Below are 23368 nucleotides of genomic sequence, written 5' to 3'. Positions count from 1 at the left end.
CATGTCTACCTCTGTGGGGAGCCTGTTCCAGTGCTCCACCACTCTCTGGGTGAAGAACCTTTTCCTAATATCCAACCCATGACAATAATTGCCCCCTGTCACATCTAGGGACCGTGGTCTAGGTGTGGCTGCATGGCACAGCATAGAGCTCCTGTGTTTGCACACAGGAGACAAAAGCGTGGGTAGCCTGGGTAGGATGAGTGGTGCTGAGGTGGCAGGAGGCCTGGGCATGGGGCTGGAGGGGGACAAGAGTGTGCTGGCCTGAGTGTGCTGGGGGGAGGCCTTCCAGCACCTCAGCCCCACCAGACTCCTTCTCTTGCAGTATTTCATTGATCAGCTTGCGGACCCGGAAAAGAAAAAGATGAACCAGACCAGTGAGGCTGCCATGTCCTTCAACTACCTGCAGACCATGTTTGACAACTTCATGACTCTCTGCTCCATGCTGCCCCTCCTCATCTTCACCTGCCTCAACTCCTTCATCCACCAGCGGTGAGCCTTGCCCCATCCTTGCCCCTGCCAGCCCCCATAGGGCCACCCAGCCCTGGCCCGTTCTCCTGCCCCAACACTGAGCCAAGCCGCAGCCCATTCAGTCAAGTCAAGGGCAAAACACCAGTCTCCTCTGCTGGGGTTTGGCTGGGATCCCCATGGGAGAGCTTGGCCTCAGCCCCACAGGCTTTTGGGGGTGGGTTTTCCTCACTGAGACCCCCTCTTGCAGGATTCCCCAGCAGATCCGCATCTTGGGCAGCCTGGTGGCCATTGGGCTGGTGTTTTTAGTCACTGCGATCATGGTGAAGGTCACCATGGAGCCTCTTTCCTTCTTCGTCTTTACCATGATCAGCATCATCTTCATCAACTGTGAGTGAGGCAGCAGGGGGAAGGAAGGGGTACAGCCCCATGGCTAGGGCTGATATCTCTGGGAGGAAAGCATGAACCTCAATGCGTGAGAGCCAAGGAGGAGGGGGACCTGCCTTGCCCTCACAGGGCGAGGGCCTTGGCTCCCTGTGGAGGTGTAGTCCATCCTTGCTGTTGTTTTCTTATTTCTGCTCATCTTTCCCCTTTGCAGCCTTTGGCGCCATCCTCCAGAGCAGCCTTTTTGGGCTGGCAGGGCTCCTGCCTGCCAGCTACACAGCTCCCATCATGAGTGGGCAGGGCTTGGCTGGCATCTTTGCTGCTTTGGCGATGATCATCAGTATTGCCAGTGAGTAATTCCAGCCCTGTGGGTGACAGGGCCTTCCCAGAGCACTGCTGGCAACAGGGACTGCCGGGGTCATGCTGTAGGTTTTGGTGGGAGATGGCAGCAGGGCCTCGCTCCCCTCAGCCCTCGTCATCTTCCTTTTTCCCTACATCTCCTCCCTTCCTGTGCTCCCAGTTGGCGCCCAGCAACCAGAGAGCTTCATTGGTTACTTCACCACAGCCTGTGTGGCGATTGTGCTGGCAATCTCCTCCTACATCCTTCTGCCTCGCCTGGTGAGACTCTGTCATCTTGGTGGGGAAGGGTGTGGGGACATGGGACCTTTGCGCATCACAGCACAAGGACTGTGGCCCGCTGGCAGCCCAGCCTTGGCTCCTACCAGCCTCCACCTCCTGGGTCAGGGCAAGCTCTCCCCTGTCCTGAGGGAGCTCTCTGGGATACTTCCCACCTCAGATATCCCAGTATCCTTGGGGTACTGTGAAAGGAGCCCCTGGGTGAGCAGGAAAGCATCAGTATTGGACATAAGTGGACGGAATACTTTGCCCATGTTGCATCTGCCGATATTGCCCATATCTGCTATTACCACACAGCTCCTGGCAGCCTTCTTGCATCACACATGAATGAGTTCTCTGTGGCTGTCTTTCTGCAGGATTTCTTCCGATACTACTCCATGAAGGACAAGACAGAGTACCGTGTGTACAATGCAGAGCTGGAGACCAAGAGAGACCTGATTAAGAAAGGTGAGGGGCTGAGAGGAGAAAGAGGGAGGAAAAAGAGGAAGAGATGAGAGGAAGAATGAGACAGAAGGATTAAGTTAGATCTCAGCCCTCTGGGGTCTGCTATGCCCTGTTTGTGTCTCTCCCTGCAGATGAGCCCAATGGGGTGGAGCAGAATAACTCAAAGATCATCCCTATCCACAACCCTGATGAGACGCCCTCGGTTGTTGCTATTTTTAAGAAGGTCTGTGAGTTATCAACTACCCCTGCCATGCCCCTCGTATCAGGGGATGGGCACAGGTGTGGGATAGCATGAGGAGAGACCAGCCCTGCACTGGTCTCTTGCCCTGTGTTTGGTACCAGCCTCTTTCTTTCATCTGCCTAGCTCTGGGTTATGGCTGTGTCTGTCTGCTTTGTCTTCACTGTCACCATCGGCGTCTTTCCTTCCATCACAGCTAAGGTGTCCACTGTCTTTGGAGAGGAAAACAGATGGCGTAAGTGTGGCCAGGGATGGGATGGGGTATGAGGAAACTGGGAACAAGGGAAATAGGAGAAAAGAAAGTGGGGCTTGAGGGGCCTGAGGGGAAGAGGAAACCACTGAGCATGATGGCTTGGATATGGACGCTGGCCTGGCTGGGAGACCATTCCAGCCCTTAGTGGGAAACCAGGAGGACCTAGACCTGAAAGACGGCCTCTGCGCAATTGGCGGGAGGGCCTGGGGCACCCTGGGTTCATCAGTGACCTTCTCCCCCTTCTGCAGATTTATACTTCATCCCTGTCTCCTGCTTCCTGCTCTTTAATGTCTTTGACTGGATGGGACGGAGTCTCACTGCTCTCTTCACATGGGTAAGCATGGGGCAGGGAGGAAATGCCCAGGCAATCTCCATCCCCAGGCCCCTCGGCCATGACTCTCACTGCGGCTGCCACCCACGGCTGGGAGCAGGAAGGAGGTGCAGAGCCGACTCCTGCATTGGCTTTAAGTTCTAAGCAGAGATTTATGGGTCAGAGCTGAGAACCACAGTGTCGTCCTGTCCTCCTCCCACCCCTCTTTCAGCATGGCTTGGATCAAGCTGCCTCCTCCATTTCAGCCTCTTTGTAAACAAACCTTCACTCCAGCTATGCAAACAGCCAGGCAGGATGGCGGCAGCGAAAGAGGGTGAAAGACAGGGCAGCCCAAAATGCAACCTCTGGTCTCTGTGCAGGACACAGCTGCTTTCCTTGTCCTGGGAGCGGGGCAGAGCCGAGCTACGTGGGTCACAGAGCTGTCCCCTGCCGTGTCCCCTTGCTTTCATCTACCCTGCCTAGCTCAGAGCTGCTGGAGCTGAGTGATGGGAGCTGTCACAGGGGGTGGGTGAGGAAGGGGGCTGTCCTGTCTGTCTCTCTTCCTGCCCCTTCACCCACCCCCCAAGAGCCATTTCCCCCTGTATTGTTCTGACTGTTTGTTTAGAGAAGCTTCTCAGCACCACACACCTTGGGGTCTGTCCAGGCCTGGCTTCCCCACAGCCTGGAGCCACTTCTCCCCCAGCCATCTCTCCTGGCTGCCCTCAGCCTTGGCCATGAGCCGCATTGCCTGGTGTCCAGGCCTCAGCCTCTGTGGTGGGATGGCCCAGCGGGAGACATTTCCAAAACAAGGCTGTGTGGAAAGTCTGACTGTGTGCTGATCGGGTCTCATTTCCCTGGCTGGGGCCCCGCATACTCCTTTTCTCCTCCTTAAGCAGGAAAGGCTGCTGCCCTTGCTGGTTTTCCCACAGGGCAGCTGGCCTAACCTCAGCTTCTCCTGTGCTCATGAAGCGTCCCATGGCTACGCCAGTCCAGGCAGCTCCCAAGGCAGCTGTGGGTCTCTCCTGACCCCCCAGGCCAGTGAGCCCTGCCATCTGTAACCCTGGTACTCCATCGAGGGGACCCCAGACGGACCCAGGCACAACTCATACCAGGGCTGCCTCTGTCCTAGCTGCAGAGACAACACTGTGGGACAGTGCCTCCTTCATTGTCCTAGCCTCGCATGGCCAGGGACTCTGTTAGGATCCAAGGAGACCATAACTCAGTCTGTGCCTTTCCCAGCACTGTCCAAAACAGCCCCAGTGTAATCCCTTTCCCAGATTGCTGGATCTTGCCCTGTTTGGCTGGGGGATGGCGTAGGAGGCTGAAGAGCTGGTTAAAGCCCAGTTTGCAGGCCCTGAGGTGCCAGAGGGGATTTACCTCAGCCAGCCTTGTCCTGCACAGTGGTTGTTGCAGGAGTAGATTGTGTAAGCGTACCCAAGGCTCTCCTGCCAGCCTGTTTCCAGCAAGGGCTTAGCAGTCACTCACAAGCCCAGCTCAGTATTTTGGCTCTAGTGCTGCTGCTCTCCAAGTCGGTTGGGATAGGACTTACAGACCTAGTAGGACGTCCTTAGTGCAGCAGCTGGGGATGCTGAGATTTGTTGCAGCACAGAAAATCTCTCAGCAGCTTTGCCGTCCCTGTGGCTCCTCTGCAGCCCTGGTGCAGTAAGGACAGCCTCTCTATAGCCCCTGCCAGCATGCTGCAGGATGGGGAAAGTCTACTTCTCAGGTGCTCAGTGACCTGTGTTTTTCTCGCAGCCCGGCAAGGACAGCTGCCTCCTGCCAATGATGGTGGCCCTCCGTGTCGTCTTTATCCCTCTTTTCATGCTGTGCAATGTGCAACCCCGTCAATACCTGCCTGTCTTATTCTCTCATGACGCCTGGTACATCATCTTCATGATCTTCTTCTCTGTCTCCAATGGCTACCTGGCCAGCCTTTGCATGTGCTTCGGGCCCAAGTGAGTAAGAGTTGGGGACAGGGGAAGGGTTGGTTACACCCCCAGATGCCAGCCCCAGCAAGACTCCTGGAGTCTGGCTCTGCCCAACTCTGGCATCTGAGAAGGGGATGCAGGCGCAGAGCGGAATCGCCACACCACCTCAGGGAAGGCAACCCCTGCGTCCCATCTGCTAGCCTTGTGCCTCCATATCTGAGATGAAGAAGCTATTGCTTGATATCTCAGTTTCCCCTATCTGCCATGCTGGGGAAGGTGCTGGATGCAGTGGGGATCTGGAGGGGAACAAAGCATGGCATAGCACCCACAGCAGGGTGAGCCGCCTTGCCCAGCACAGGAGCACAGGCAGCACAGGACCCCAGCTGGGGCTCAGCCAGGCAGGCTGCAGCGTGTGGGGGCAGGAGTCCCTGGGACTGGGATCCTCCAGGCAGCCTGCCTGAGGCACTTTTTCTTTCTTTACAAGCTTGTAATGTGGAGGCAGGCTCTCAGAGCCAAGGTGGTTTTGCTCCTGCTGTTCCTCTGCTGCAGAGGAGCACAACTTCTGGCTCCTCTGTGGCCTCCTCCCATCTATCTGTTGAACACACAGCCCGGAATGGGGCATGTGTTCCTGAGGATGGGTCTGACACCTGTTTCTCCCCTAGGAAAGTGCTTGCCCATGAAGCAGAGACAGCTGGAGCCATCATGGCCTTTTTCCTGTCACTGGGCTTAGCCCTAGGAGCTGCTGTCTCCTTTCTGTTCCGAATTCTCATCTAGCGGAGGCACACGGAGGGTGTAGGGACACTGAGAGATGGCTCTGCATTCTCCCCCGAGGCCCTGGACACCTCGGCTCACACCTCACACCTGCACTGCCACGGCAGACGTTACACCACCCAGGGACGTTCCACTCCTGCAGGGTTGGCCTGGCTCCTGCCACGATCAGCTGTGTGATGCCTTCAGGCCTATGTGCCTTCTCCCTCCCCACGCTGTGTGTCTGTGTGTGTGCGCGCGCAAGACCCCCGGGATCTCGCAGAAGTCCAGCCGCCTCCCACGCTGTGTAATTTCCCCAGCTCAAGGCCAAGATCCATTCTCAGCTTCCTCCCCTCTGACAGAGTTGGAGGCCGGTATCCAGTGTTATTTCTTCTCTTGCCCTTGCCCCCAAGGCATCCAGGCACTTGCTGTCCTCTCCTCTCCTTCCAGGGGGCCTGGAAACATTCCACACCACCTCTCCTCCTGGTGAGACTTGAAAAGGGAAGGAGAGCCCTAGCCAGCCTTGCCATCCCCACTCTGCTAGGCACACATCCCCCTACCCAGCAGCATCCCGGGGGTGGACATCTGTGTTCCACCACAGAAAGAGCCAACACTGTGGCTAGGCTGAGGAGGAAGAGGTCTCCACACCCCACCTTCTCCCCCTCTCCTTGCCTTTGTTCCCTACTTTTTTTTTTTCCTGGTGATTCTTCCATTTTCTTAAACAGGAGGTCCCACTGTGGGGTGCAAGAGGAGAGGTGGCAGCTCCCTTCCGATCCAAGCTACCTTCTCTGCCTGCCTGTGCTGCAGGGGAAGCCCAACCTCTCCCTTGGCTTTCCCAGCCCCCATCTGCATAAATATATCAGTAGAGTTGCATTTTTCTATAAAAAGACTAAAACACCCCTCTGGGTATGTGTGCGTCTCCATCACGACAGGGGAGAGGGCTGTGGTGGAGCAAGGGCTGAAGGGAGTGGGCACCGTTGTTTTCTGAGCATCCCTGGGCTCCCTTGTAGCCAGCATCAGGCGGCGAAGTGGCGTGCGCGTCCTCTGCACACACAGGCCCAGCAGCTCTCCGCTACGGGGACACGACCAGTGTGGGAAGGGGGTGTTGCCCTCGGGGTACGCCAAGGGACCACCGGCACCGCTGAGAAGGAGGGGATACACCTGCGCATTTTGGGGTGCAGTGACCAGCACATGCACTTGGGAGCTTTCCTTGGAACAGCCGGAGTGCCACCTCCTGCTCCTGGGGGGGAACTGCACCACCCCGCCGGCAGGCTTCCACCCCACACACCACCCTTCCCCACAGCCATCGCCTCGGCATCCCCAGGCACCAAGAGCCAACAGTTGTGCCCGCGTCCCCTCATCCCACCCCCGGCTTGGTTTACCGGTCAGGCCCGTGTGCCCAATGAGGAGGATAAGGCATGAGGTTTATTATATTGCCCTTAGACACTGTACACAGCGCATGCAAGACGCGATCCCCACAGCCCGTCCCCGCCATCTTGTCCACTACGCACCCCAGGGCCCCCGGTTACGCCCAGCCTCAGGGCGGCAGAGCTACACGGCGCTCGGCCTCGGGGGGAACCGCGGCACGGAGCTGGGAGAAGGGGGCACCCCTGGGGTTGTGAGGGTCGCCGGTTTCCCGCCCAGGCCCTGGGACGCCGCCCGGGACCCTGTGGAAACCTCTGGAAGCAGTCACTGCACCACTATCCACTCGCGACGGTGCTCCGCCGCCGCCGCCCGAGGGAACAGTCCCCCGCCGGGGCCCGCTGCCGCCCTCGCCGCAACGCTCAGAGGGCCGTGGTCCCCGCGGCCGTCCGAGCGCCGCGGCGAAGGGCGGTGGGGGGGAGCGGGCCCAGCAGCGGCATGGTGCTGAAGGCTGCGCGCCCGCCTCTGCCATGGCGCCGCCCTTAAACGGCAACACTGATGGGCTCCACGCGCTGTTCTACCGCGACGCCCAGGGCGGGGAGCGGTACGGGGCCGGCCTGTACGGCGTCCAACGGTATCCGGCAGGGCCGGGTGGGGTAGGCAGGGCTAGCGGGGAGGTGTATTCATTGGGGTGGTGGGGGCCCTGAGGCGGAGGGAGTACACATAGCCGTTTTAAGGCGGATGGAGACGGCGGGCGGTGCGACGTCCGTGGCTATAAAGGGGGGCTGTGGGGAGGTGTGCTTCTTTCGCCGGTGTCTCACGCCGACGCGGTGAGGATCCTGCGCCGGGCCGGGCCGGGCGCCCCCGTTACCCCCCGCTGTAACGGGCTTGTGGTTGCCTTGCAGATGCCTGAGGAAGTACAGCAGCACGGGGAGGAGGATGCGGAGACTTTCGCCTTCCAGGCGGAGATCGCCCAGCTCATGTCACTCATTATCAACACCTTCTACTCCAACAAGGAGATCTTCCTGCGGGAGCTCATCTCCAACGCCTCCGACGTGAGCTGGGGCCTTGCTCGCCTCCTTTCTCTGCCGGGGGGCTCGGGGGAGGCTGATGTCCCTCGTGGGTGCCCGGGGAGAGGCCAGGGCCTGGGCGGCCCGCGAAGCTTTTGCGGGGAGGGAGGCAGCTCTTGGGCAGGGAGGCTGTGGCGAGCATCACCCTCTCCCCTAGGCTCTGGATAAGATCCGTTATGAGAGCCTGACAGATCCCTCCAAGCTCGACAGCGGTAAGGACCTCAAGATCGACATAGTCCCCAACCTCCGGGACCGCACGCTTACCCTGGTGGACACTGGCATTGGGATGACAAAAGCGGACCTCATTAACAACCTGGGCACTATTGCCAAGTCTGGTACCAAAGCCTTCATGGAAGCCCTGCAGGTGGGTTGCCTTTGGCTGCATGGGCTCCCTAGGTCCTGGGCCACAGGCTTTCACTGGGGTATAACCCCAGCCCGGCTGCCATTTTTTGCTGTGGGAGCTATTGGCCCATCTGCGTGTGCTTCCTCACCTCTCCAGCAGCAGGGGGGAGCTGAGTGTAGGGCTGGCTGCCAGTTGGTGCTTGCTCCTTTTTCTCTGCATGCTGACCCAGTTCTTTGCTGCTGCAAATCAGCCGCAGACATCTCCCCTCTCATCACTGGTCTGTTAGGCTTTCTCTGCTTTCACAGGCTGGCGCAGACATCTCCATGATCGGGCAGTTTGGCGTGGGTTTCTATTCTGCTTATCTAGTGGCCGAGAAAGTGGTTGTTATTACCAAGCACAATGATGATGAGCAGTATGCTTGGGAGTCGTCAGCTGGGGGCTCCTTCACTGTCCGGACTGACCGTGGTACGTGTTGTACAAAACCAAGCCTATTTCTCCGCTAGAAGCTCCCCTTTTCCTGGTGTTCCCTAGGGCTGGGCTGCATTGTCATGTCACATAACAGCAAGGCTCAAGGAGCTGGTCCCACTTGCTCTTTGCCCTTTAACACTGTGCCTTGAAATGCTAATGTTTCTCTCCCCACACTGTAGATGAGCCCATCGGACGTGGCACCAAAGTGATCCTGTACTTGAAGGAGGACCAGACAGAGTACTTGGAGGAGCGGCGTGTCAAAGAGGTGGTGAAGAAGCACTCTCAGTTCATTGGCTACCCCATCACACTCTATGTACGTAAGGGAAGGACTGTGCAGACCCACTGGAAAGCTGGAGGCAGGGGTGGATGGTGTTGGGTGCAGGAGCCCAGAAAAGAGCAGAGTACAGTCTCTTCTGTTCCCTTCCATAGCTCCTGCCTGCTGGTATTGAGCAGTGGTGCTCCCAGCTTCTGTGGCCAGGGGTGATTTGAGGCTGGGGATTACTGGAGGGGGTGGGTATCCAGCCACTCTTCTGGCACTTAATCTGTGCAGCTGGAGGTCCCCTAAGCCAGCCATGGAGGGGGGAGGGTTTCCTGCCCCTTGTCTCATCTTCTCAGACACAGCTTTTGGTGGCATGAGCTGTGGAGGGTCTCTGAGGGCTGGTTTCAGGAGAAGCCCTAGTTTCAGGTGTTGCATTTTTTGAGCCTTGTGTTACATCAGGAGGACACCCATTTCTCTCATTGGGAGCAAAAGGATTCCTGGTAATGGTTGCCAGGGGCTAAACCTGAGCTCATGGCCCTGCCTCTTCCTTGTCAATTTCTCTACAGCTGGAGAAGGAACGTGAGAAAGAGATCAGTGATGATGAGGCAGAGGAGGAGAAAGATGAGAAGGAAGAGGAAGAGCCAGCATCCAAAGATGAGGAGAAACCCAAGATCGAGGATGTGGGCTCTGATGAGGAGGAAGGAGACAAAGGCAAGAAGAAAAAGACCAAGAAAATAAAGGAAAAATACATTGACCAGGAGGAACTGAACAAGACCAAACCTATTTGGACCCGCAACCCTGATGACATCACCCAGGAGGAGTATGGCGAGTTCTACAAGAGCCTCACTAATGACTGGGAAGACCACCTGGCTGTTAAGGTGGGTGCTGGGCCACCTTGGGAGAGACAGAGGGCCACTTCCCAGTCCATAGCCAGAGCCAGCACATGGTTGTGCTTCAGTACAGGGCTGAAGGCTGCTAGGCCACTCGGTGCGACTCCCGTGCAGGTGGTGGGGTTGGCAGTGCCAGCCCAGAAACAGGACAGGAGGGTGTTGGGCCTCAGAGAAGATGACTCCTCTGTCCAGGCCTGCTGGATGCCGGAGAGCCCTGGCACATCGGGGGCAGTGGGGCTGAGGAGGGGGAAATGCAGCCACTTGGATGCTAGAGACCCTGCTGTGCCCCCCTACCGGCCCCATTGCTGAGGAACAGCAGTTCAGCCTGCCCACAGCAGGTCTTGGGGGAAAGGGTAGCACCACAGCAGCTATTTTTCCTTCCTGCTCCGCAGCACTTTTCCGTGGAAGGGCAGCTGGAATTTAGGGCCTTGCTTTTCATCCCACGCCGTGCCCCTTTTGACCTCTTTGAGAACAAGAAGAAGAAGAATAACATTAAGCTGTATGTGAGGCGTGTCTTCATCATGGACAGCTGTGATGAGCTCATCCCTGAGTACCTAAGTAAGAACCCCTTGCCTCAGCCTCCCAAGGTGGAGCTGGGACCTCCACAGCCTGTAGTACTGCTCCCAGTACAAAGTGGCTGGCTGAGGCACTAGTTCATGTCAGCATCCAGCAGTCAGTGTCTTAGTACTTCTCCTCCTGTGATGAAGCTTGGAACTCCTAACCTGACTCCTGTTTTCATTTCCCCTACTCAGACTTCATCCGGGGTGTTGTGGACTCAGAGGACCTGCCTCTGAACATCTCTCGTGAGATGCTCCAGCAGAGCAAGATCCTCAAGGTGATCCGCAAAAACATTGTGAAGAAATGCTTGGAGCTCTTCTCCGAGCTGGCAGAGGACAAAGAGAGCTACAAGAAATTTTATGAGGCCTTTTCCAAGAATCTGAAGGTGAGCTGGGCACCCTTTAGCTGGAGGAGGGAGGGGCTCCTGACCTGTCTGCTAGAGGAGCAGGCTCATCCCTGTTCCGTGTCCTCTATGTGGGTTGTTACAGTAGAGGGGATCTCGAAAGTGCCCCGGAGAGCCTTTTTGAGCAGCTGGCCCCTCTGGTTGCCCTAGGTCCAGGGCTCAAGTAGTTAAGGGGTGGGCAGAGATGGCTGTGCCTCAGGGGTGGCCAAGTGCAGTGCATGCAAGTCCCATCCTGGAGAGTTCATACATCTCTTCTGCCCTCAGCTGGGCATCCATGAGGACTCGAACAACCGAAAGCGCCTTTCAGAGCTGCTGCGTTACCACACATCCCAGTCAGGTGATGAGGTGACTTCGCTTTCAGAGTATGTGTCCCGTATGAAGGAGACCCAGAAGAGTATCTACTACATCACAGGTGAGCCAGAGCTCCTCTGTGCCTGAGTGAAGCAGAGGCCAGGCTACCCATCTACCAGCCCTAACTTAAAGCACCAGCCCTAACTTGAAGCAAATTTTACTAGGTAGGTCCTGCTGCCTTCAGCACGCCCTCCCTGCTGAGTCACAGCCCACCCCTGGGGGCTGGGGAAAGATTGCCAAGTCTAGAGCCCCAGCTGCAGCCAGTGTTATGCTGGGGGCTCTGAGTGACTGACGCTGTTTGCCCTGTTGTAACTAGCTCCTACATCTTGGTGACATCTCATTTCTACACCCAGGGGAGAGTAAGGAGCAGGTTGCCAACTCAGCATTTGTGGAGCGTGTGTGGAAGCGTAGCTTTGAGGTGGTGTACATGACAGAGCCCATTGATGAGTACTGCGTGCAGCAGCTCAAGGAGTTTGATGGCAAGACCCTAGTGTCGGTCACCAAGGAGGGGCTGGAGCTGCCCGAGGATGAGGAGGAGAAAAAGAAGATGGAGGAGAGCAAGGCCAAGTTCGAGACCCTCTGCAAACTCATGAAGGAGATCCTGGACAAAAAGGTTGAGAAGGTGAGATGAGCAGGGAGCTCAGCCTGGGGCAGTGTGCTGGGCTGGAGGGAGGAGGGCTAGACCCTCTGTGATGCAGGCAAGGGCCCCAGCTCAATGCATGCCTCTCATCTCCTGCAGAGGAGCCGCTAAAGGAGACTGGAGGTCCCCGCATGCACTGCACCGTCTTGCTCTAAGCAGCCAGGCTGCAGGTGAGGGGTACTGACCCAAATACGTGCTTTGTTGGGAGAGGGTAAGTGTGGGAAACGTGCAGTGGGTGCTGGAGGTGCTGGCTGAGCTGTTGAAACTGGCCTGTGTAGCAGTCCTGGAGCTGCTTAGAGGATCTCTGCTTGCTTTGGATTGTTGCCAGGTGAACCTGGGACAAAGACCTGGGGTATCCTGTGTGCTGTGGCAGGGCCCAGTCCAGGGCGCGTAGGGACCTTGCTCAGCTAACCCTTGGCTACATTGGCAGGTAACCATCTCAAACCGGCTGGTCTCATCTCCCTGCTGCATCGTCACCAGCACTTATGGCTGGACAGCCAACATGGAGCGCATCATGAAGGCTCAGGCACTGCGGGACAACTCTACCATGGGTTATATGATGGCCAAGAAGCACCTCGAAATCAACCCTGACCACCCAATTGTGGAAACGCTCCGACAGAAGGCTGGTGCTGACAAGAATGACAAAGCTGTCAAAGACCTAGTGGTGCTACTCTTTGAAACTGCTCTGCTGTCCTCTGGTTTCTCCCTGGAAGATCCCCAGACCCACTCCAACCGCATCTACAGGATGATCAAACTGGGGCTTGGTAGGTGCCCATGCAGTTTCTCAGGCCTGAAGCAGGTTAGCTGGGCAGGCTAGTGTGGAGCTGTCTTGGGGCAAGGGGGGAGGCCAGTGAGGGAGCCATGCTGGTGTGAGGTGCAGAACTGACTGTGTAAGATGGCTAGGGGCAAGTGGAAAGACAGACCAAGGTGCTTTAGGAGGGCTCAGGGCTCTAAGAGGCCTGTCCTGTCTTCCACAAGGCTAGGAGCCACCACTAGGCTGCTCAGATGACAAGGTGAGGCTTTTCATTTCTTCACAGTGATGTCAAAAGTCTGCCATGGGGGGTGTGACCTACTGGTGAAATAGCTTGTGCTTGCACCCAACCTATTTCTCCAAATTGGCTGTTTTAGGCAAAACTGCAAATGAGGAGGTGCTGTGGCTTGGCATAAGTACTGGATGCTAATAGCCCTGTCCTGCAGTCTGGGCCGGAGGCACCCTTTGCTCTGGGAGATGTTCCTCTGGGATCACTTGGTGTCACTTGGCCTCACCTCTTCCTTCCCTCCCCTCTCCCAGGCATTGATGAAGATGACGTGACTGCAGAGGAGCCCAGTGCAGCTGTCCCTGATGAAATCCCCGCTCTGGAGGGAGGTGAAGATGCATCCCGCATGGAAGAGGTAGACTAAAGTAGGAGGAATCCTCTTCCCTCACCTGCTAGGCCTCTGCCCACCTCATGTCTGCTTGCTTAGGAGGGCATCTGCCCACCAGCTGCTACTGACTCCTTGGTGGTGTGTCTTTTTCTGGATTTGATTGGTGGGGTTTGTTTTGTTTTGTTTTGGGGTGTTTTTTTTGGCAGGGGCAAGAAGGAGTGATTCCCTGTTTGTCAGTAGTGAGTTATTCAGGCAGCCTGGGGCCTGTCTGTTCTGTGTCTTTCTGCTTGCATAGAAACAGCTGATGGGGGAGTGGAGGTGAGGAGGCACCAGGCTTCCCCTGTCTCCCTGCCATAGGGTCTTCCATGTTCCCAGTAGGCATCAAACACTTCCCTTGTTCCACTGGCCTGGGAGAGCCCTTCCTCTGAGATGCTGTCTCCTGGAACCTCTGGGGTGTAGGATATTTTATTTTGGTTGGCTTGGTTATTGTTTGGTTGTTGTTCTGTTGTTTTGTTCTACTGGAATTAAAGTATCAAAGAATGTGGTTTACACAGCAGGATCCCTTGTGTTTCATGCCTACCACACAGAGAAAAGGGCCTCAGCCTGTGCCTGAGGGTATTGGGCTGCTGGTCTCGCCCATGCCTTGACTGGTTTTCAGAGCCCTGCTTTAACTGATCTCTACTCCTTCCCTGCCCCACCACAAAGTGGGTCGGAGAAACACAACTTGCTGTGTGGGCAGGGTCATCTCCAGCAGGCAGTAGTTGTCCACCCAGAGCACCACACGCTCTGCAGCCTGGGAACGAACCTTTCCAATCTGCACGTGTCAGCTGGGCAAGCTGTGCCAGGACCCGAACCTGCACCGCTGCTGGCTGGTCTGGTCTGAGTGTCCCTGGGGGCAGCAGGAGCTGCGGCAGGAGCCATCTGCCTGTTCTCTTGCAGTGCAGCATGGTGGGATGGAGTGACAGCTCAGGACCATATTCCAGCTGCTGGCTCTCTTTAGCTCTTAGGCCAAACTGCTGTTGCTCTGTGCTCTTAGACTCCACCTTTCCCCCCACCTTCAGCCTGTCCTTTCTGGGCTGCTGCAGCCCTGTGGGGTTTGGCAGTATCTGGCCACCCCCTGGCTTTTGCCTGTGTCCCAGATGACAGAGAAGCCCAGGGCATCACCTCTGATTCATCTGGCCCTTGCACTGAGCTCATGCCCCATAAGCAGCGTTTGTCACCCTCGGCCACAGTGGCCCCTGGGGTCTGGCAGGGGAAAGTGACATGCAACATCACGTTCTCTTGCTGGCTCCTTGCCAGCAACCACAGGCACAAAATGGAGTGGGCTTCAGCCAGTATCCATCTTGAACAGGGAGGGAGGAGGCAGAGCCTGCTGGAGTCCCTTGTGCATCAAAGTGCCGCTGGGTATTGTGGTGCAAGTGTGGCGGCTGTTTGGGTGCAGGCTGCTAGGGTAGTGCTGGAGCTGAGCTAGCAAATGCCTTCAGGGTGGTTTTCTTTCCCCGAGACAGGAGAAAAAAATTGTTTAAAAGTAAGATTTCTCTCTGGATAGGAAGGCTTTGTCAAATAATGAATCAGTCAAGTCAATTCAACTTAGAATGTTTGGGGTGTGTGTGTGTCCCCAATTTTTTCTTTAAATCTACACTTTAGTTAGAAAAGGGATCCCATTCCTGACCTGGCAGATAACCTGAGTTGGGGTTTTTTTGACCAAAGGGAAAAAAGAATCCATTCCATTTTCAGTCTGTCAGCAGGTGGTAGGGGCAGACATTTGGGGGAATTTGTAGGGGAAAGATGAAGGGCTGTGAGGCTGCATAGGCACTTTCAAGAGCTCAGAGCTATGAACACAGCACAGGTAAAATTGCTGGAGAACCAAGTGCTCTGAAGCCTGACCTGTGCTCAGCACCAGGCCTGTTATCCCTGCAGGCTCAGCTAACTCAGCACTGTGAAAAGCAGCTCCTGTCCCTAGCCCCTTCCTCTGTTTTTCCTGTAGTCTTTTCTGTCTCCCCTTTCTCGAGCTCTGTTAGTCCAGGGTCCTGTCTCTGACCCCAGACGTTGCCCTGACCAGATCACCCAGACAAGGCTTTTCACCAGGTCTCCCATATGTACTAGTGGGAGGTACCATCCATGCCCCAAGCCTCCCCTGGTGCTGCTGTGGGGCTTGTGGAGCTGGTGCAGATGCACCCCATAAACAATGGGCTCCTCCAGGGCCTTGCTACAGCACTGGTGGCTCTGGCAGGAGCTCAGCAGGGCTCTGCACCATCTCTGTATATTGACACAGGCTGCAGCTACAGCCACCAGGGCTGCCCAAACTGCACCATTCAGGGAACCCAGGAGCCAGACCAAAATCAGGCTAACAGCTCCTTCACCTGCCCAAGCAGAGGTCTGAACCTGGCTGTGCTCCCCAGTCATGTGTGCAGGGATCTTGTTCTCAGCTGCTGTCAGGGTCCAACCCTGGCTGGCTGCTACCTGCCTGGGTGAAGGTAGAGGCATCTGTGTTTGGAAAGATAGCTTTTCTGCCTCACAGAGACTAGGGACGCAGGAAGGGTTGAGCACTCTCTCCCCTCCTTCCAGGTACACGGTGGGAGAAAAAACAAACAAACCCAAACAATAAAAATGAACATATACCCCAGGACACTATGTGCAGCATAGTTTCAATTTAATAAAATAAAAAGAAAAAAAATGCCTTTTAAAAGTACCAAAACCTGCTGGCTTGACAGTCAGGTTGTGTTGAGGAGAAAAGGGTTAACCAGTAAAACCCAGGAGCAGGTGCCCACTCACTCCCTCCGCTGCTGCCTGTGGAGCAGGAACAAGGTACCGCTGAAGCAGGCTCTGCCCCATCTCCCAGCCCTCCAGGCACAGCAGGGCTCTGGCCAGGCCTCCGGAAAGCCATGGCCAATACCTCCAGTTGGCAGGCGAAAGAGGGGCTGTTTGTGCTTCTCTGAATAGTAACTACAAAGCCCAGGAACCATGGCACTGAGACACCCCAAGGTGATGCCAGGGCTTCTGGGCAGCGTAGCCTTTGGCCTGTGACAGCAGCAGATGTAACCAAAAAGCAACCCAGAACTGCTCAGCAAGCCCTGGGAACCGTACCCGCCAGCCTCAGGCTCTGCATAAAAATCAGCCTGGGCCAAGGGAACTGAAGAAAAGCATCTTAGAGCAGGGGCAAGGAACTGATAAAAACCAAACTGGAAGGTACCAGCTTTCACTGCAGAGTGCCATCCCAGAGCAGATCCCAGGCTTGGGGTAGGACAGATCGGGAGTCCTTCCCTTAGCTGTGCCTGTGCTACCTGGAGCACCTCCTGGGAGCGGTGCTGAGAGCTGCCCCCACCTTGGGATGGGCTCAGCTTGGGACTTGCCTCACATGGAGGTGTTTTCAAAAAGAAAGCTAGTGTTTTGTTTGCCCTTTCCTCCTGCTGAGCTCTGTAGTAGTAGCCGATATGGCGGAGCATTAGCCAGAGGCAAGACGGTGCCAGGGAAAAGAGCTCCCTTGCTCATGGCTGACTGGAGAGAAGCCACAGGACAGAGGTGGGGCAGGAGTACCAGCAGCCCCATGCTGGTTTTCCCTCAGGATGTGAGCCCCCAGGCCCGTTCCTTGGCTGGAAGTCTTTGACCCATTAAGGCAAATGGAAAGGTTTGGAGCTGTGGCAGCCCAGAGCATTCCCTGGGCTTGTTCCAGCCCCTTCCCTAGGAAAAGCAGGTGGAAAAGTCCATCACTGATCCAGCCTATCCATACCCCACCCTGCTCCTCAGCAGGTTCTGAGAAATCAAGCAAGTGCCCCTGAGTGGAGGCAGGACAGTAGGCATGGCTTATGTGCCATGGCCCCAGCTCCTTAGACCTTTTGTACAGGGGTCTCGCCTGGTGGGAGCTTCTTACTGCGCTTCTTCATGCGGCTGCGGGCATAGACGCGGAGGAAGAGGGCCATGAAGACAACGGCTACACCCAGACCGCCCACGACAGTGACTGTGTGCCCATAGATGAGGCAGGAGAGGAGGATGGCAAAGGCCTGGCGGAGCGTCATGATGATGGTGAAGACGGCTGCCCCAAACTGGTTAATGGTGTAGAAGATGAAGAGCTGGCCACAGGCGGAGCACACCGAGAGCAGCACAGCATGGGCTGTGAACTCTGAGTGGCGGGCCATGAAGCGTAATGACTCCAGCAAGGCACCCTGCTCCAAGAGCGAGCCCACCGTGAAAAGGCAGGAGAAGACGTTGACACCAAACATCATCTGCACGGGAGACATCTTGTAGGTGAAGAGGGCATCCTGCCAGTTGGAGGTGAAGCTGTCAAAGATTATGTAGCCGGCCAGGAGGACTATGCCTGAGAAAGTGGTGACAGTGGACGCATGCCTGTTGGGCGCACTGGAAAGCAGGAACATACTGACACCCACGGAGATGAGGGCAGCAGTCAGGTACTCCCAGTACTCGTAACTCTTGCGTGACACCAGTTTGCCCATCATCATTACTGGGATCACTTTGGAGGCCTTGGCCAGCACTTGGGTGGGGAAGCTGATGTATTTGAGTGCCTCATACTGGCACCAGCTGCTGAGGATGTTGGAGAGGGAGGCAAAGGAGTATTTGTACATAGGAGCCCCATGGCGTGGCTGCTTGGTCAGAGCACAGTACAGACCAGCCACTGTGAAGGCCAGGATGCGGTTCATGAACACTAGGAACTGGGAGTCCTTGAACTTCTCACCAGGGTCCGTTTTGGTGGCACCGTACGTTCTCGTCATCACACGCTCCTGGAGGACACCCCACGTGAGGTAGGAGGCCTGCAAAGCAGGAGGAGCACAGGGAGAGTCAGGACCCCCAACGGCAACAGCAAGCAACCACGGGAAGAACAGACCCCAGGAGATCCTTGCTTGCCTCGGTGTTGCCCCACCCTCTGCATGGCAATGCTTCCCTGTGACACTGGGAGACGGGGCCATACCCCCGCTCCATCCGGCTGAGGGACCCCACTGTCCCATGTGGTTACAGGCAGGAACATCCTGTCCCAGACAAAACCTGCTCAACTAACAGCCTCTTCAAAGGGAGAGAAGCCTGCAAAGCAAACAACCCGGCCGTACAGCAAGTGGTTACATTTTAAGCTGTCTGTTGAACCAGATGGACAGGATCAGGGAACGTTACTGACACACAGCTGCGGTTTTGGTGCCAGCTCCCTGTGGCAGGTCCTGGCAGTCCTCCCAGTGGCCCCTGTACTGGTTTTCACTTCCAACTCCCTAGGCCCCATTCTTCCATCCAAACCAATTCTAGTTTCAAACCCAGCAGATGAAATTGTCCTCCAGAGATGAGCACTACTCTGTGTGTCACCACCACTGCTTCTGCGGCCCTGATGCCACAGTACCAAGCCCCTCATAGAGATACCACAGACTTCCTCTCACTGCACACCCCTCCTGAGAAACTGAGGCACAGAGAGATGGAAGGACTTGATGGTGACCCACAACAAGTCTGAATGGGCCAGGATAATGGGCCAGAGAGTGGGTGTCTTCTGCTGGCTGTGGGATGCATGGGTTTTTCGGTCACAATGCCCACCCACATTTCTGTTTTTAATCCTCATAGACCCAAAAAGCTGCCCTTCCTAATGACACTAAGGCTAAGACTTAGGGAAACTAAGATTTAAAAGTCTTCTTTATCTGCAACTGAATTGAGTATTTCTCTCTAGTATTTGAATCCAATCCATCAAGGCAGGATGCATCAGCTCCAGAAGGTGTCCCAGAGGAGAGCCTGGGAGATAAGAAGGCTCAAACTATCTGCTGCTTTGACATGATGGCCAGAACAAAAGCAGCCCTAACAATCTGCTGAATCACAGAATTTTCCCTATCCACGGCTGCAGAGGACTGTGATCAGACAAGAAGTCCCAAATGTGAATGACACCAACTAAATGGACCTCCGTAGCCCTTAGAAGTGACACAGCAGCTGTGGTAGACTATCCTGGTTGAGAGGCTGTGTCTCAGCCTCCTGACCCGATCAAGGCAGCACTGCATCCTTGGTCTTCAAGGAACTGATGGCTACAAACCTGCTGCCCACCTCCTGCTTCCAGCATGGGATGGCCACACACAGAGGTGCAGGGCTCTTACCTGTAGGCCAGCAGCGCAGAAGAGCAGCTTGAAGACCTGTCGGGCTGTAGAGGACTCTGTGGGCTCCACTCGGGGTGGCAGGGAGCCATCCTCCTGGTGTACAGACTTCACCTCAGAGCCAAACACACATGATTTGATGACAGGAAAGCAAATGCCTCGGCCTGAAGGGGGTAATAGAACATAAGAGACAGAATTAACCACAGCCTGGGCACCACAGGTCACACCAGCTTGAGAGGTGAAGCGTCCCTCCTTACTAGCCTCTGCATCTGCTGGCGCAGGGGCCTCCGAGAAATCTGTTTCATGATAGCACCTAGACAGCTCTGGGGTACACCTCTGCGAGCAGCTCACTCCTGGTGTGACAAAACAGGTCAGGGAAACAACCTGTCAGCACTGAATGGGGTGCAGAGAGCTCACAAGGAGGCAGGATGTGGAAGGAAAGCTCCTGCCCTTACCTGTCTCCAGGTAATTCCTTCTCTTGAAGTACTGGATGAGGAGGAATCCTGGCACGACAATACTTGCATAGCCAGCAGCATTAACAAAGAAACGGAAGAGCCAGAAGTCCCCCCACGAATCCTGCAGGGCAGGGGGGATCTCTTCGCCAGTGGCCATGGTAGGGAGGGAAGCCAGCACGAGGGGAAGGCAAAATCTGCAGAGAGACCAAGAGGCAGGCAGTGGGCAACTGGCATATGGCCAGCTCCACTCCGCATGCCTGTGCCACCCGACCTGCTCCCCATTGTCAGGCAGCACCCAGATCCCCTGACAGCGATGACGGCAGCACACAGAGTAGGAAAAGGACTCTGGAGTTCAAGAGCCCGTGTCAGACATTTACGTTTGCTTCTGTTAAGGGTGTTTGCTCTGACTTAGGAACATGCAGGCTTAGAAACCTGGATTTCCAGGATCAGAGAGAATGTTTGAACACTGTTGTAACCATCTGGTTTTGACAACGCCCTTACTCCAAATGTAAGGAGCACCTCACACCTCACCTTTATAGGTTAAACTTTAGCGCAGCTCCTGTATAGAAAACAAAAAGGTCACTGAATGGAAAAAAGCAACTCCTACCTAGCAGCTCATGTTTCAAGCCTGTGGCTAGAGCAACCTTCCTCTCAGAGCAAATGGTTCAGAGCTTCCCCCTCCGGGAGGGCTCAGGCTGCTAGCCTCCCCCACCTCCCCACCAGGGCTTCGTGCCAAGGCATTCCCCACAGCTCAGAGGAAACTACCAGGGCTCGCCCGCTTGGCAGGACACAGCCAGAGAGCAAGGGTGGGAAGAAACTTTCCTACCAGCTGACTAGCTGGGATTTCACCAGGACTATCCAATAAGGTATAGCTGATATTCTTCAGCTATAGCCCTCAGGTGGTGACCTAGACAGCTTTAGAACAGCTTTAATACTCTCTGAAGGAGTCCTTCCCTCCACTGTCCCCTCCCTCACAGAGGCAAACCTTCGATATTCAGGGGCCATGCAAAGAACAAGAGTGCCAGGTACACAACAGAATGACCAAGCTGGCGAAGTCTTCCTACACCCAAGGTCACCTGCATCCTCCCCTTGCACAGCAAGCTGCAGATTCCTGCATTAGGGCAGGTGGTTTCCTTGGTCCTTGCTCCATCCCTGCCTCAGCCTCTCAGGTAGGAAAAGCCTCCCGATTGCCTTGGGGGCCAGGTGAGGGTGCTGTGGGGCTGGCCACATACACACACACCAGAAGCAGCTCTGGGCTCCTGTGATGGAAAGGGCCAGAGATGTTAATCCTCCCCCCAGAAACCACCGAGTCATAGGGATTTAGGCCCTGTGAGGTGTACCTGGCCCCCACATATCGCTGTGACCTCTAGTAGCCCTCACATGAAACTTGGAGGCTTACAAACTTAGAGTTTAAAAGGCAAGAAAGTCCCCTGCCAGTTCATGAACAACAAGGCCTCCCCACCAACTTCTTCTCCCCTTGGGAAAGACCTTGGGGGCTTTTCTTATCCTCAGTTGCTGTGGCCAGGACCCTAGAGCCCAACAACCTGACCTGAGCCAAGGCTGTGTTTCACCCTGAAATCTCCCTTCCATGACTTAAGGGACCCAGAAATTCCCAGCCCAGGGAGAAGTGCAAACAGCTCGGGGTGGGTTTCTGTGTATGCTTCCTATTCCCCCCACTCTCCCCCCTACAAAAGGCAGTTTGACACCTCCACCCCATCCCCTCTCCTGCAGCAGGAGCATCACTGCAGGATGCAACGACAGGGCTCGGCGCAGACACCTGGGGCTGCGGTGGCCCACATGCAGCTCATATTAACTAACCCTGGTTGATAATAGCCCTCTTGCCGGGGAGAGGGCGCAAAAATGCTGTTCACTTTTGCAGAAGTCAGATGTAAATAGCAGGCTCGGTTGCTCCACTCATGGGCCACGTCTCCCTTCAACTTGACAGAGACCGAAAGCCAGCCGGCTCCATTCAGCTCGCCTGCGCCTGCTGTTACCCCCGCCGGCGCCCTCAGCGCCGCCTCGGGAGGAGAACCAGCTCTGCTCTCCACAGCGAGCGTGAAGAGGAGGCTACGGAGGGACAATGGCTCTCTCTATCCTGCCCCAGCACTTCCCAGGCCCCCAGAGCTGACTCAGTGCGGCAGAGGCCTGCCCTCCCCGCTGAGGCTCGGGAGGAACAGGGACGCCAGTGTTACAGGTAGAAAAGGGGGGCCGCGCATGGCAAGCAGGTGGCACGCCAAGGCATGAAAGGAACCTTAGTCTGGGGCCTGCAGAACAGCCAGGGAGCCGAGATGACAGACTCGGCTACTGTTCCCCTCACCACAGGAGGGGCAGCTCCCAAATGCTCTGCTCCAGAGCCGGGCCCGCGCCGCAGCCCTCTGCCTGCGATGCAAAATTTGGGTACTGGGCCAGAGGTCTGAAAAAAACAGTTCCTGGCTGCGGTACCACTGCTCTCCAGCGCACCTCGGGGGGCTGAGGGCAAACGCAAGCCCGAGCTCAGAAGCCCCCCGCTAACAGGCCAGGGTCGTACGTCCCCCCCCGCCCCGCCCCGCCCCGCAGCCGGCTCAAAGACAGGTGGCAGGAACAGTTCCCCCCCTGCCCGGCCCGACCGCCGCCGCCCAGGGACTGCCACCAGGGCCGACCGGGCTCCCGGACCCCCCGCCCGGCCGCGGGGCACCCCCCGCCGCGGCCACGGCCCGGCGGGCCCGGGGATCCCCGGGCGGAGGGGAGGCTTGGGGGGGGGGGGCCCGCCTCCCGCTCCGAAGCTTTTCCGCCCCGAGGCTCCGGGCGCCTGGGGACCGGCCCCAAGCGTGGCCCGGCTGCGTGCGGGGTCCGGGGACGCCGCGCCCCCCGCTTCCCGCCCGGCGGCCACGTCTGCAGGGAGCGGGCCGGCAGCGCGGCGGCAGCGGCCTCCCGGCCCGGCCCCGCTACCAACCTGCGGCCCGGCCTCCACGACCGGCCCGGCCCCGCTACCCACCTGCGGCCCGGCCCGGCCCGGCCCCGGCCGGCTCCCCTCGGTTCGGCTCCTCTTCGCTCCCGGCGGAGGCGGAACAACCCCCTCCGCCCCGGCGGACGCCCCACAGTGCCCCCTGCCGCTGCGGAGGGCCCAGGCCCGGCTCGAGCAGGGGAGGGGAGCGGAGGTGGGCAGAGGGCCGGCCGCCCCCCGCCCGGGAAGGGGCCGGGACGGGGCAACACGCAGGCCGGGGCGGAGAGTACTGAGTCGGGGAGAGGGGGGAGTCACCGGGCCGAGGAGGCGCCGGTCCCCCCAAGGCGGCCCACGCCGCCCCGGTCCCGGGCACGCCGAACCCGCCATCGCCGCTCGGCTTCAGCCGCTCCCGGCGCTGCGGCGGGCTGGGGGCAGGAGGAGGCATGCACCCCCATCCAGCAGCCCTGCACCCCATTCCGGCCCCTGGCAAGGCTGCAGGGCCGGCTGCAGCCACCAGGTGGCCACCCTGTAATATTTTACACACATTTAAGAAAATATATTTTAAAATTTTAAAAAGTGCAGATCTCTTGCTTCTGCCTTTTTCCTCCCCTTCCCACCCAGCCGCGGCCCTGGCCTCACCATGCTGTTCTGCCTCGCAGCACACATTGCTCCCGCTCTGGGCCACCTAGGACTGCTATGCGTCTCCTGTAAAGGTGGCACCAGAGCAGCCCCACCTGGCACCTGCTTCTGGAAGGTGCTAGCCGAGGCCCACCAGCAAGAATATGGCTTGTCTGCAGTAGGGTTGAGG

At 57.0% G+C, this 23368-nt stretch overlaps 3 protein-coding genes across 14 annotated transcripts in view; 2 read left to right on the top strand and 1 right to left on the bottom strand.

Annotated features, from left to right (window-relative positions):
* SLC29A1 (solute carrier family 29 member 1 (Augustine blood group)) overlaps positions 1-6304 on the top strand; it is a 33852-nt gene extending 27548 nt beyond the window's left edge. For all 9 annotated transcript variants that reach the window (XM_075089172.1, XM_075089169.1, XM_075089175.1 and 6 more), the window contains 10 exons: positions 323-489; positions 716-855; positions 1064-1198; positions 1370-1467; positions 1842-1932; positions 2061-2152; positions 2294-2402; positions 2669-2754; positions 4486-4685; positions 5321-6304. In XM_075089172.1, coding sequence (XP_074945273.1) covers positions 323-489; positions 716-855; positions 1064-1198; positions 1370-1467; positions 1842-1932; positions 2061-2152; positions 2294-2402; positions 2669-2754; positions 4486-4685; positions 5321-5432 — 1230 coding nt within the window. In that variant the 3' untranslated portion in view covers positions 5433-6304. The remainder of the gene's footprint in view (positions 1-322; positions 490-715; positions 856-1063; positions 1199-1369; positions 1468-1841; positions 1933-2060; positions 2153-2293; positions 2403-2668; positions 2755-4485; positions 4686-5320) is intronic.
* Positions 6305-6938: 634 nt separating this feature from the next.
* Positions 6939-13665, top strand: HSP90AB1 (heat shock protein 90 alpha family class B member 1). 3 transcript variants are annotated; one of them, XM_075089167.1, is made up of 12 exons: positions 6939-7401; positions 7673-7822; positions 7995-8201; positions 8486-8645; positions 8828-8961; positions 9474-9785; positions 10190-10355; positions 10550-10740; positions 11023-11170; positions 11463-11731; positions 12180-12513; positions 13041-13665. In XM_075089167.1, exons 2-12 carry the CDS (start codon positions 7673-7675, stop codon positions 13148-13150), a joined length of 2181 nt encoding a protein of 726 aa, XP_074945268.1. In that variant the 5' UTR covers positions 6939-7401; the 3' UTR covers positions 13151-13665. The 3 variants fall into 3 exon arrangements, 2 of the variants coding, with proteins under 2 accessions (XP_074945268.1, XP_074945267.1); XM_075089166.1 differs by lacking the exon at positions 6939-7401 and adding an exon at positions 7533-7597; XR_012659904.1 differs by lacking the exon at positions 6939-7401 and adding an exon at positions 11849-11919 and having other exon boundaries at positions 7559-7822.
* Positions 13666-15750: 2085 nt separating this feature from the next.
* On the bottom strand, positions 15751-19854 carry SLC35B2 (solute carrier family 35 member B2). 2 transcript variants are annotated; one of them, XM_075089164.1, is made up of 4 exons: positions 19638-19854; positions 19440-19535; positions 19186-19346; positions 15751-17880 (listed from the first exon to the last, which is right to left on the bottom strand). In XM_075089164.1, exons 1-4 carry the CDS (start codon positions 19792-19794, stop codon positions 16942-16944), a joined length of 1353 nt encoding a protein of 450 aa, XP_074945265.1. In that variant the 5' UTR covers positions 19795-19854; the 3' UTR covers positions 15751-16941. The 2 variants fall into 2 exon arrangements, with proteins under 2 accessions (XP_074945265.1, XP_074945266.1); XM_075089165.1 differs by lacking the exon at positions 19440-19535.
* Between the last annotated feature and the right edge of the window lie 3514 nt (positions 19855-23368).

The sequence above is a fragment of the Phalacrocorax aristotelis genome, chromosome 3 (assembly GCF_949628215.1).
Source record: "Phalacrocorax aristotelis chromosome 3, bGulAri2.1, whole genome shotgun sequence".
Taxonomy (NCBI): Eukaryota; Metazoa; Chordata; class Aves; order Suliformes; family Phalacrocoracidae; genus Phalacrocorax; species Phalacrocorax aristotelis.
This window is presented reverse-complemented; position numbering and strand designations above follow the sequence as displayed.

Coding starts and splice junctions, on each gene's coding strand:
- HSP90AB1 (XM_075089167.1), top strand. CDS start 7,673: ATGCCTGAGGAAGTACAGCAGCACGGGGAGGAGGATGCGGAGACTTTC. Junction 8,202..8,485: donor CCTTCATGGAAGCCCTGCAG/GTGGGTTGCCTT, acceptor CTGCTTTCACAG/GCTGGCGCAGACATCTCCAT. Junction 11,171..11,462: donor GAGTATCTACTACATCACAG/GTGAGCCAGAGC, acceptor TTCTACACCCAG/GGGAGAGTAAGGAGCAGGTT.
- SLC35B2 (XM_075089164.1), bottom strand. CDS start 19,794: ATGGCCACTGGCGAAGAGATCCCCCCTGCCCTGCAGGATTCGTGGGGG. Junction 19,536..19,637: donor AAGGAATTACCTGGAGACAG/GTAAGGGCAGGA, acceptor TTGTCACACCAG/GAGTGAGCTGCTCGCAGAGG. Junction 17,881..19,185: donor TCTGCGCTGCTGGCCTACAG/GTAAGAGCCCTG, acceptor CCTGCTTTGCAG/GCCTCCTACCTCACGTGGGG.